The sequence below is a fragment of the Crocodylus porosus genome, unplaced genomic scaffold (genome assembly GCF_001723895.1).
Source record: "Crocodylus porosus isolate Cpor-Errol unplaced genomic scaffold, CroPor_comp1, whole genome shotgun sequence".
NCBI lineage: Eukaryota > Metazoa > Chordata > Crocodylia > Crocodylidae > Crocodylus > Crocodylus porosus.
This window is the reverse complement of record NW_017728927.1, coordinates 9328895-9340954: the sequence shown is the minus strand read 5'-3', so window position 1 is coordinate 9340954 and position 12060 is coordinate 9328895. Positions and strand designations below refer to the sequence as shown.

General features: G+C 48.7%; 2 protein-coding genes across 6 annotated transcripts in view; one reads left to right on the top strand and one right to left on the bottom strand.

The window, feature by feature from the left end:
- Positions 1 to 2385, bottom strand: part of TOM1L2 (target of myb1 like 2 membrane trafficking protein) — a 60211-nt gene extending 57826 nt beyond the window's left edge. For all 5 annotated transcript variants that reach the window (XM_019541937.1, XM_019541938.1, XM_019541940.1 and 2 more), the window contains exon 1: positions 2286 to 2385. In XM_019541937.1, the coding sequence (XP_019397482.1) occupies positions 2286 to 2337 (52 nt within the window). In that variant the 5' untranslated portion in view covers positions 2338 to 2385. The remainder of the gene's footprint in view (positions 1 to 2285) is intronic.
- A 424-nt stretch (positions 2386 to 2809) lies between these two features.
- Positions 2810 to 12060, top strand: part of DRC3 (dynein regulatory complex subunit 3) — a 21064-nt gene continuing 11813 nt past the window's right edge. The window contains exons 1-7 of the mRNA XM_019541935.1: positions 2810 to 2882; positions 3119 to 3543; positions 4146 to 4313; positions 5952 to 6068; positions 8290 to 8456; positions 9404 to 9550; positions 10354 to 10473. Coding sequence (XP_019397480.1) covers positions 4154 to 4313; positions 5952 to 6068; positions 8290 to 8456; positions 9404 to 9550; positions 10354 to 10473 — 711 coding nt within the window. The 5' untranslated portion in view covers positions 2810 to 2882; positions 3119 to 3543; positions 4146 to 4153. The remainder of the gene's footprint in view (positions 2883 to 3118; positions 3544 to 4145; positions 4314 to 5951; positions 6069 to 8289; positions 8457 to 9403; positions 9551 to 10353; positions 10474 to 12060) is intronic.

Here is a 12060-nt window from a genome sequence, read left to right as displayed (position 1 = left end):
CAAGGCCTGATGTGGATGGAAACCTTCCCCTGCAGCAGCCGCACAACAGAACTCGGAACTCAAAGCAGCTATCCAGTTTCCCAGGTGCAAGCTCAATAATGTGCAAACAACCCCGAATCTGAACTAACCGGTCAGCGCTGTGATCCAATGGGTCTGAATAAGCTCCAGTGCTCTCTGTAACACATGGGAAGGATGTTTGTTTTAATAACCTTTGAGCTGCTGCACTTTAAAGATGGCTTCCTCGAGCACGCAAGGATAAAAATGTGATTTACAGAGATGACTGTGGACCCTCTGGCAGACTCTTGCTACTGGAAACTCCCATGTCCTCACCAGGCCAGACTCTTCCAGACACTAGTGGAACAAAGGACTCGTCTCTCTGTGCATTTTCCTGTGTTCTTCCTATTCCCCGCTCAGCGCTACTCTGCCCCCAATTTCTACTGGGAACCCATCATAGAAGCCTAGTTCCCCGTGCAGGATCTCACATGAGCCTGAAGAGATGCATCAATGCTAAAGCATTTTGCAGCCTCAACAGCAGGGACCCTCCACCCACTGGGTCCATGCTCTTCAGAGCAGCCTAGGCAAACAGACAAGCTGGGGTTTGTTCTCAGAAGGTCAATGCTGTTAGGCTCTTGAAGGTCATGAGTAGATACCCGTGCACAGTCTGGGCCCTGTCGCTGAATGCCTTGCCACCAACCCTAGGCAAAAAGCGTGATAAGCTCCCCTATTGTAGCTCCACTCAGCTGCAGGGGCACAACACAGGGCAAGGCAGGGGCAGCGAGAGCCACGGGGGTGAAGCCCTTTGGAGCTTCAGCTCCAAGGGTCTGGGGCTGCATCAAGCAATGAACCAGACGCCAGCGTGATCGAGGTGCACAGATCGATACCATGTCTCTGGGCAAAAGCACAATGAAGTGTGTCTGCAGCCACGTTCTGCACCAGGTTTCAGGGTGTATCTTCAAGCCATTCCTGTGCTGGGATTCAACCAGCAAGGTCCTGGGGCAGGACAATCTGGTGGACACGCATCTACAAAGGATGGCTACCACCTGGCTGCCATTTGACAGCCTGGAAGGAACTCTGGCAACCTCTGTTTGCCATTACGTTCACTGAGCAGCACCTCTGCCATGTGACCCTAGGCACACGCGCCTCAGTTTCCCCATTTGTGACATGGTGATAGTGCTCCCTGCTCACTAATGAGACCTACAGCTGTGAATCAGTCCAGGAGGTACGGGGCAGCATTTGTTCAAATAAAAGTCACACACTTCTGTGCCCATGCAAGCTCCCCCATCATGCCCTGGCCACCTTTGCCCAGCCCTGCAGGGACAATGTTTAGGGAGAAGGGATTTCAGTCCCCAGGTCTGGCAGCCCATGCCCTCTCCTATATTCCACCGCCACTGAGGTTTTCAATCGGTGATGGAAATGGTGATTTCTGTGATGCGGCGCCTGAAAATTAGAGCTGGTCATATCAACCACGTGCTGACAGCCAAGCGGGAACGATTTCCAGACACCACACGCCTGGCTGGCATGCAAACCAGCACCCCCGAGTCCAGAGGCGCGCTTCATCTCTGTCACTGACGCCCTGGGCTGGGGCCAGCGTTAGTCCTCGACCATAACCGCACGGCCCACCTGAAAGGCCCCCGCCAGCTTCCGCCACAGCCCGGCTCACAGCAGAAGAGAAGAGAAGCGTCTCGTCCGTGAAACCGCTTGGACATTTACCTGCGGCGCTCTGCAACCCGGATTCGCCACGCGCATCAACCGTGTGACACAGACACGGACAGACACATGCACAGATGTACACGCACACACTGTTACGTGTGCATGCACACACGCACACACGCACCAGGGCAGATGCACAGATGCACACAGGCACACATATAGATGCAGGTGTGCACAGAGACACACAGGCACAGATGCACACAGACGCAAGTGTGCAGAGACAGAGGCACACACAGAGACACGGACACACATGCACGCGCACACAGTGGCACAGTCGTGTGCACGGGCACAGATACACGCACACACAGAGGTGCGCACGCATGCACAGAGGCACACACGTGCACACATACACAGATGCACATGCACAGAGGCACAGATGCACGCGCACACAAGTGCACGCACGCACACGCACACACACACACACACGTCCTTGACGCGCTGGCTCGCGCTCTCCCCCCGCTCTGTCTCTGTCCCCGGCCCCGCGGCGCCCCCAGACGCAGCGCCGCCCGAGAGCCCGATCCGGCCGGGCGCGGGGACACCGCGGCCGGCCCCTGCCCCTGGCCCGGCGCGCTCACCCAGGCTCTGTCCCACGGGGGTGCTGAACGGGTTCCCCAGCAGAAACTCCATCTTGGGATGACAACAAACAGCCGGCCCGGCCCGGCCCGCAACCTCCGCCCCACCCCTCCCCGAGCGGCACCCGCGCCGCCCAATCCGAGCCGCCGGCACGGCCCGTGGCCCCGCCCATGCCGCAGGCTCGCGCCGCTGTGTTGGCTGGGGGGTGTGCCAATCAGAGAGCCCCGCCCCTCCCCTGCGCGACTCCTTCGTTTTCGACTGACGCACGGGGGGCGGGAGCTCCTTCTGCCGCCCCTCCCCAATGGACAGCTCCTCTCCCATTTCCCCAATTCTATTGGGTGACAGCCACACCAATCACTTTAAAATCCGCCCACCAGGTGCGCTGCCCACTCTGACTGTCCGACACAGTTTCCTCGCGGTCTGATTGGTGGTGGAGCTTCACACCCCCTTTCCCTCCCTCCTTTGCTCCCCACCGAGGCCAGCCGCGATTGGCGGGCGCTGCCCTGCGTGTGAGGAAGGACACTGGAGGCCCCGCCCTTAGGCCAACGTCACGTGACTTGGCTTAGCAACCGTGCAGGCTTCCTTAGCAACGAGCCCCAGTGAGGCAAGGGGACAGGGCAGGGTATTGGGGGGCAGGGTACTGGTGGGGGGAGGGCAGGGCACTGGGGGGGCAGGGCACTGGGAGAGGCCGTGGGGGCTGGGCAGACCTATGGATCGACTGATTTATTTGCAGCTTTCTCCAAAATGCTGCACTCCAGGGAAAGACAAGCTCCTTGCTTCTCCTTGTGACATGTAATCAAATAACAATGTTCATGTAATCTGTCCTTCTGGCTAGAAACCAAGGCCGGGAGCAGCCGTCGCACAGCGTGAGAGCAGCACGGAGCGTCCGACCACAAAACGGTCCCAGGGAAGCCGTGACGTTAAAGCGAGACATGAAGATCCCATGTGATGCCGGCCCTTAGCCCTTGTGCGCGGAGCACGAATACACCCAGCGACATAGGACAGGTGCCCTGGGGCTGGAAAGGAGCCGGATTGTTTTTTCTTCGTTAACCTGGCGTTAAGAGAGCAGAATAACTGATGCCACAGGGGAACACCGAGAGAACAACGCAACAGGGAACTAAAGCGTCAACCCAAAGAGGAGACCCTCCCCTCACAAACAGTGTCTCAGCTTGCCAAGCACTTGCCCAAACAGGAAGATCTTGCGGTGCCTCCACCGGGTGGGCCTGAAGAGGGAAGGAGCTCCCAAGCTGATTTCAATAGGTCAGATTTTGCTGCCATTGATTTCAGGGATGCAGGATCAATCCAATCCGCATTTCACCCATGTTCAGAGCATTTTATTGCCTGCAGCAATTTAAGAAGCTGCTGGAATTGGTTCCTTTGAGAGCGGCTGCACGGTCAGGGGTGGGCAGGCAAGTGGTTGCGTGATAGGCTGCGTAGAAATGCCAGTGCACTGCTGCATTACAGGTGGAGAAGGTGGCTGGTGGGTGAGAGGCAGGGAGGAGAGGCCAGTGGGCTCATGGCTAGGGGTTGAGGAGGGTTGTTTGGCTGCGCTGAGGGCCGTGGGGAGCTGTAACGCTCTGCCTTTGGTGTCATCTGGTTCATGTAAGTTAAGTTCTCCTTAAGCTTGACACAGGTTCTGCATGTGGCATCTTGCCTGTGCACTTCACCCTTCGCTGGCCCTGACTTGCACTTGTTAACATCATATCTTTTGGTAAAGGCAACTATCTCTTTGACTTCAGCAGTGCAGGATCAGACCCTGTGGGTCCTCCAGTCTGCTGTTGTTTCTTTGCATGTCACATGCAGTTCAGTAAACACTGAAGACAGTAGCTGGGTAATGGGTATTGTTTGCTCTTCTCTCAAAGGCCTGAAAATGAGCCGGATATACGATACCATTGAGCCAAATGTGATCGATCAAGAGATGCTTCAAAAGGCTGTTGAGGAGCAAGGTCCTCAAGAAGAAGCAGGGCAGCTTGCCAAAAGGGAAGGCATTGATTTTAAGGATGTCACGGAACTACAGCTTGATTTTAGGAGTAAGTATCAGATTTTTTCTAGGACAAGTTAATAGTACAATGCTTTAATTGTCGATGATATGATCATGGTAAAGCTCAGACTGTTGCACTGACTCTAACTTACATTTTTAGCCCTAGCCATCTAAAATAGTTCAAACAGAGAGAGTTAAAAGGCTTTGCTGCCTGGTAAGAGGCTACAGATCCTGGCAGCTCTTCATGTCATTGTTAATTATTACTTTTTTGTTTGACAGTTATGGAGCAGTGGCACCTTGTGGCCACGTGCAAGTTTGGCCCTACTGCACTAAAACCCAGTCTGATCCAAACGTGTGATGGCAACAAATTTTCATTTTCAGATGAGTCCTGACTCCTTATTTCTGTCCAGTTCTGAGTAGGCAAATATCAACCTTAAAAGAAGATGCCTGTAGTACAGCAGGTCAATTTGCCAACTTTGTTGAAAGGCCCAACTAGCTCACTAAGCTCATTATTGGGCAGAGGAAGCTGAACTACCCCCTTGCCCATGCTTGTGACCTCCCAGTTCAGTCTGCAGTATATTGGTAGGGGTGACATGGAAGCAGTTTGTCCTGCTGTTATGGATATAGGATGTTAGTCTTTGGAGCTATCAAATCAGCCTTTCAGTCCCCTTAGGATCCTGTTTTCATTTAGGGAAGCAGGTGAAAATCTGCATCTTCAATTTGCTCCTTCTAGTGTGGTGATTGTGTGCTAGTGAGATAACTGTGTGTGCAGGTAACGAGTCTGCTCATTGGCACTCACGGACCTGACTTATGCATCCATTTGTTTGGAAGTGACGTGCACTTGTATGCACATTTTGCCCATGCAATTGCAAGCTTAGCATGCAAAACTCATGCCCTGTTTATATGTGACCAGTGCCTACAGCTGTGGGGTTTTCCTCTTCTCTTTTTCCATTCCAGCCTTCTAAGCTGACACCCACTGGACAGTTGAACCCAAGTCTCCTATGCTACATGGTGCCAACATTGTGTTCTAATCCATTCAGCCTGTGCCTGGGTCTGTAGTTTTTTTTCCAAAAAAAGGCAAATGCAATGACAGCTGACAGCACTCCAAACAGGAGATTATAAACTGCAGAAAACCTGAGTTCTAATTCCTATAGTGGTCTCAGGCTTGTTCTCCATCTACAGCTCCATAAGCTGAACAGTGGGAAAGGATTTATAGAACATGGAGTAACTTTGTAATGTAATGGGCAGCAATTCAAAGCCAGCTAGTCCCCTCCAACAACCTGCAATTTCAGAAGAAAGTGCTGTCTCCTCCGAGGCACACTCTTTGAGTTGGAAAGCAAAGTGAAGGTCAAAGGCCCTCCTGGTAGCGAATTCATAAACCCCTCTTTGACTGCAGTCCTGCAGTCAGCATCCCCTCAGCAACTGTCTGGTAGCACTGATTAGCAATGTGCAGTGGTGCAGGACAATAAGGTTATCCCAGCAGTTTCAGTCTAAATCATCATCCAGCCCCCAGTCCTTTCAGCCATCTCCTGGGCCATCTTCATGCATCAGTGCAATGTCACACTCTGCCGAAAGATTCTTTTGGAGGTAATATTGAGTACGGATCACCTGCACAATGTAATGTGAATGCCATGTTCAGCTTGCATGAATCATACTCCTGATTTTTATTTTCCCCCTTTGGCTTTAGATATCCTGAAGATTGATAACCTCTGGCAGTTTGCAAATCTGACTAAATTGCAGCTGGACAATAACATCATTGAGAAGATAGAGGCTCTGGGTAGTCTGGTTCATCTTGTCTGGCTCGGTACGGTTTCAGGATGTGAAGCTGGCATAAGGCAGGAGTAATTCTATCAAAAAGAACTGGTGGTGTTAAACTGCTGTGAGAGCACAATCAGGTCCCTGTTGCGCGCTACGAATAAAGACAGTTAATGTTAATGTCAATTGGTGGCTAAGCTTTTGGCATATTTCACACATGTATTCTACTAAATAGTAGGCCTGAAATTGTATCTCATTCTACAGACTGGATGTGGTGCACTTTGAAATGATATTGTGAGATATTAAGTTCTGTTGTGATGGCACTTGAGTAAACACACTGACAACAGTCACTCTAGTGCATTGATTTTGATGGAGATGCACCAGTGTAAAGTTGGAGTTTGGCCCCTAAATCATGAGATATTCTGGGAGCATCCAACTGATTAAAACTGAGAGTAAAATTGAAGCGGAGCCCGGAAATCTTCCCCTCTCTGCCACCATAGAGATTCTGCCAATAGAGTAGTAGAATTCTAGCTTCAGTTCAGGACCTGATCACTTTGCTGTGATCAGGAATCCGTTTGCAAAGAGAACATTATTTTGGGCATATCAACTTCTTTGAAGTCAAACGAAAAACATCCTGATGAGGTCATCCTATTGCTGAAAGAAACAAGCCTGAACACAGTGGATCTCAGTTCCATGCCTAACAAAAGCATCTCTCACCATCTGCAGCTCCACAATGAAAACAGGATATGGTGTTCCCCTCTCAAACAGGACATTCCCAAGGGAATGCAGTCAGCTGGATGCAGCACCCCACATTCTGACTCTCCAATGCCAGATGATAAGAATATTCAAAAATAATCAGTGGTATTAAATATATGGGGGGGTTAGATGGCTTAGAAACTCTCAGCTTTTCAGTAATACTTACAAAAGCACCTAAGTTCTATTTTCAAAAGTGATTTAGGTAATTCAGAGCCTGAATCTCACTGAAAGGCAATGGGATTTTAGTTCGTAAGGTCGTGAAGGAGTGTCTGCTTTTCAGTCTAGAGATGTAAATGTAGCATGGTAGACAAACCCGGGTGGACCTAAAATTAGCTAAATTGGGTACAGATTGCAGTGCACGGTTTTTGGCCACCTGGTCCCTCATCAAGGTCTTGGGTGGGTTCATAGCCATCTATGTTTCAGGGTTGGCATGCTACTGGTATTCAAGCTAGCTGGTTTAAAGCTAGTTCAGGTGTGTCTACACAGGCTGCTTTCACACCTTTTGAGTGCAGCTTAGATGTACCGTAAGTCACTGTTGGAAAAGTGGGCTCCTAAACCACTTTGATAAGTTGGTGAGAGGAGAGGATTTCTTAGGGTGCTATCTTCTATTGGACAAGCTGCATAGTTGGGATAGTTAGGCATTCGAATGCAAGACATTCTTTATCCATGTCTTACTTTTGAAAACCTGTCTAACTCCATCCCACATAAGCAGTTGGTCAATAAAAGATATTGCCCTAAGAAATCCTTGTCTCTTGCATAATTCCTGGACCATCGTAGCTACAACATCACTCTAACACTGTCTTTGACAAGTCTGACATTTTTATAAGAGATTCTACATAAATTTAAATGCTGTATGGAAGAATAAAATGAGTGAAAGTGTCCATGAGAGAAAGGGCTAAGATGCACCAACTCTTCCGTGGTGCATCTCCCCAGACAGCAGTGAGGTTGCATGGAACTAAGAGCAAGGGTTGCCTTACTGGTAATCAACATTAGGGTAATGGTTTTGTGACACTGGTGAGGGTTCTTGAGAAACAATAGCTGGTGTTATCAGCTTTCATGTGGAAAATGCATTATAGATTTCACCTCTTTAAGCATGTTCTTACCCATTCTCTTGTCCTTTGTAATTTCATGCAAGAAACCTGCATGAGATTTCTTCTCAGTGTCTTGCTCATTGTGTTGTTAAGAGGTAAGAGGTAGGAGCCATGGATGGGCAATGTAGACAGCCTTTGCCCAAAGGAGTATTTCAGTGATTTCCCTAACTGACTACAAACTTGCATGGTTCAGTGTTAGAAGATGCATCTGTTTTGCCCTGGCCAGACTGGTGGTGGGTTTGTGCAGAGCCTTGAACATAAAGGAGAGAAGTGTTGATGAATTGCTTGTCACCCCTAAGGATAGCAATTAACCTAGATACCATATTCAAGATACCAGCTGAACTGCAGGCCTTGAGCTCTATAGGTTAGTTGGAAATGGTCTTTTTGCTCATAAAACATCTTGAGTGTAAAACTGTTTTGCAGATTTGTCCTTCAACAATATTGAAACCATTGAAGGTCTCCATGCTCTGGTTAAATTGCAGGACCTGAGCCTCTACAATAACAGAATATCCAAGATTGAGAACATGGACACGCTACAAGAATTACAGATCTTCTCCATTGGAAACAACAACCTAACCTCTTTGGAAAATGTAAGGATCGTATGGTCTCTGCCAGCATCTCCTCATGATCAAAGGTTCTCATATGGGCACCTGTCATTGAATCTGAACATCTTTTTAGAGAAGTGGTTCTTGATCATTCTGGAATCAAGGTGTCCCTCACTGGACTTGAGACACCCCTCCAGAATATTTATGAATTGAGTGGCACCCAATTTAAAAAACCAGTGTATATATTGCGGTGCTTAGCTCCTGACATAGGGGCCATGGAATGGAGGGGCATCCAGGCAGGGACAAGCTTGAACCTAGGTTTATCTACTTAGCCTATCTACTTATCTCCTCACACCTCATGGCATTCTTCAAAGAGTCTGGCCCCCCAGGGTGCCCTGGTTGAGAACCACTGCTTTAGCGGGATAACCACTGGTCAGAGGGATAATCAGCTGTCCCTGCAGGTAACTCTCATTTCACCTGGTTTAGGATTATTCACCCTTTGGGTCAGATCTTGCTATCAGTGACACTGATGGCAAAACTTCTCTTGACTTCAGTGGGAACTGGAACAGGGGGATGAGTTACCTGAATAGAAAATAGAAGGCAGGATTTCTGAGGGGGTGCTTTGATTTTTACATTGCAGAAGGCAGCTTTTGGTGGAAGCTCATCCACCATCCGGCTGAAGGCCTCCTCACCAACCCATTGCCCAAATGTCCATAGTTCAGAGTTGTATGAAAGTTCTAAGAATGCTATAGAAGATAGTTTATTTTCCAAATAGTGTGGTTCAACCCTGCTGGATAGCCATCCTTTTCAACCTGTTTCCACACTCGGACATTCAGTTGATTGTATTGCATCAGCTCTCTCTGAAGGACGAGGCTGTCAGCCAGATCCTGAGCCACAACAGTGATGATCAATGTCATGAATTTCAAAGCATTGCACTTTTTGCTTTCCACCCCCTGTGCGATGGTTGCAGTGTCTGCTTTTGTTTGGCCCAGGTAGCCTACCTCAGGAAATTCAGCAAGCTGCGGACGTTGAATCTCGCCGGGAACCCTCTGTGTGACAACGAGCAGTATTCGATGTTTATTGCTGCTCACCTCCCAGATCTGGTGTACTTGGACTTCAGGCTTGTGGATGAGAACACAGTAAGCACTTCTGCTGCTCCTGTATCGAGGGCACAAGCTCCATCCACAGCATTCGTCATGCTGTCAGGCTTGGAATGTGCCAGCACTCAAAGGATTAAAATCTTCATATTTTAACTGCTCTCTGACTGAAATACTTTTTAGGGAAATAGGTGCCATTGGAAATGTCCTTCCTCTGCCTGTAACCGAGCACAGTAGGCTGCCTGGGAAGCTGATGCACTAGTAACACATAATAATGGCTTCTTGCCTCAAGGATCGGGGGAGCACAATATTACAAAATTAATTAGAGATTTACTTTAACATAGTCCTAGAAGAGACCTCTTAGGTCACTGAATCCAGTGCAGTGCAGTGCAGGCTGCAGGCAAATGAGGTCCTATAATCCCATCCATAAATTGATCAAATTTCATCTTAAAACCAGCCAGGTCTCTTGCCCCAGCACTCCTGTACCTCCACTCCATAGAAGAACCATCACCTTCATATTAAATCTACTTCCAGGTTCATTGGCTGATTAAGCCAGAGCACAGCCTCTTATACAAAGAAGCTGGGCTACCTCTGTAATAGTTCCTAAAGGTGGGAAAATGAGGGAGGAGATAAGATATTCCCACCTCTGAATCAGAAGGATGGAATAAAGCAGCTTAGTCACAGACTAGTGGAAATGAGATCATTAGGAATGAAAATGCAGGGTCATACTTCACAGCCATCCAGAACAAAACACACAAGTAAGACGTTACATTCCGGACTCTGATGCATACTGTTTTGGCAGTGGGACAGTCTGACCAAAATATTTTCTTCTTTGTACCTCTCAGCGAGAACTTGCTGAAATAAAATATCAGTATGCTATCGATGAGCTGAAACAAGGCGAAGCTCAAGCCCTGGCTAAGCTGGAAGAGGAGCAGGCTAAGCAGAAAGAACTGGACTACCACAAGGTATGTTCTCCTTGGCTGGTTTTATATTAGCACCGTGGAAAGAAACCCAACAGATATTGACTTCTCTTTCACCCGCTGAAAGATTTAATGGGAGGTTAACATTGATTGAGTTAAAACAGAGGTCACTATTAATCTCTGGGATTGGTAAATCTTGTCTTTTGAATGAAAACAAAACCTGCTGTGGAGTACCCATGGTATGGGGGAACATAATTCTTTTGGTCAAACCATGAAACATACACGGTGAGCCCTGATTTAGGGAAGCTAAAAAGTAAATTGTACTTTAGTTTCTTGTCAGAGTGATGGTAGATTAAGACAATTATAGGCCTAATGGAACTATTAGTATTATTTATGTTGCAGTGTTTTTTCCCCTCTATGTTTTTTCCCCTTTATGTTGCTAAGTTATTGGGTCATAATAAAATACGCATGTAATATTCTCAGTGCTTCAAGATCATTTTGGGCATAAAACAAAGAGACTGTCCATGCATGTAGCAAGAACAGTTTGGGCAAAGTGAGGCTCTCAGCTACCAGCTTATTCTCTGAGAGCTGCTCCCTTGCCTACTTGCTCTGCTGCTTACATGGGACTGTAGCTGTTTTGCATCCATGTTGTTTGCTTTCCTCCTTCCACTTGGCCTCTGGTCTATTCACCATATTGTTGAAGCATGTGGGCAGAGCAAGGCTTCCAATGGGTGCCTGTCATAGGCCTTCGCCATCTCTATACTTGCAGAGATCCCCTGGCATCTGAGATTCCTGCTGCTGTACATGGAACTAGCAGGAGGCTTGGGAAAACAGGGTGATGGGTTTAGAGAGGAAAAGACATGCGTAAGGAGGGACCTGGATAAGGCCCTACATGGCTAACCACCTTCATGGCTGTGCTTTGCTGTCCCTTTCATGCTCGAGTGACTGAGGCTCCAAGCTCCAGGCCCACAAAGCAGAGTTGAATTGCTCTGTCTCCATGTTTGCCAAGCAAATGAGCCCCCATCTCTTCCCATGACAATAAAACCCTTTCCTTGGAAAACCACAAGCCTTCACCCCCTATCCTATGGTAACAGGCTGGTGGATTGTTCTGAGATTCACTCCCACAGCACAAGGCACTCTTCATTCAGATCTGGGGAGTTTGAAGAATTCACCCAAGGAGACTCGCTGCCTGAACCTTCCTTTGCACTTTAAGAAACATCAAGGAGCCACGCTGAGTACAGGGTTCTACCCACCTTGCTAGGTTAGGCAAGGATGGGATGAAGTGAGGGCTCTGACCACCCCCGCTGTGCTCGCCAAAGCCTCTCATGTAGATGCAGGTATACCAGCAAATCTGTGAGAAGCCGGAGAGGGGTGGGGGTTACTAGACAGCCCTGGAGCTCAGCGTTGCTGATGTGAGCTGCGTCTCCACTAGGAGAGCTTTGCCAGTAGAGCAAACCAGGATTCATAGACAGGTGAAGAGCTCCTTTTGTAGACATGGCCTAAGATGGCCAACCGTACCCTGTCATGCATCCACAGATGCATCTCGAGCAGGTCCAGGGAGGTGATCCTCCCCCTCTATGCGGCACTGGTCAGGCCGCAGCTGGAGTACTGCGTCCAGTTCTGGGCGCCACA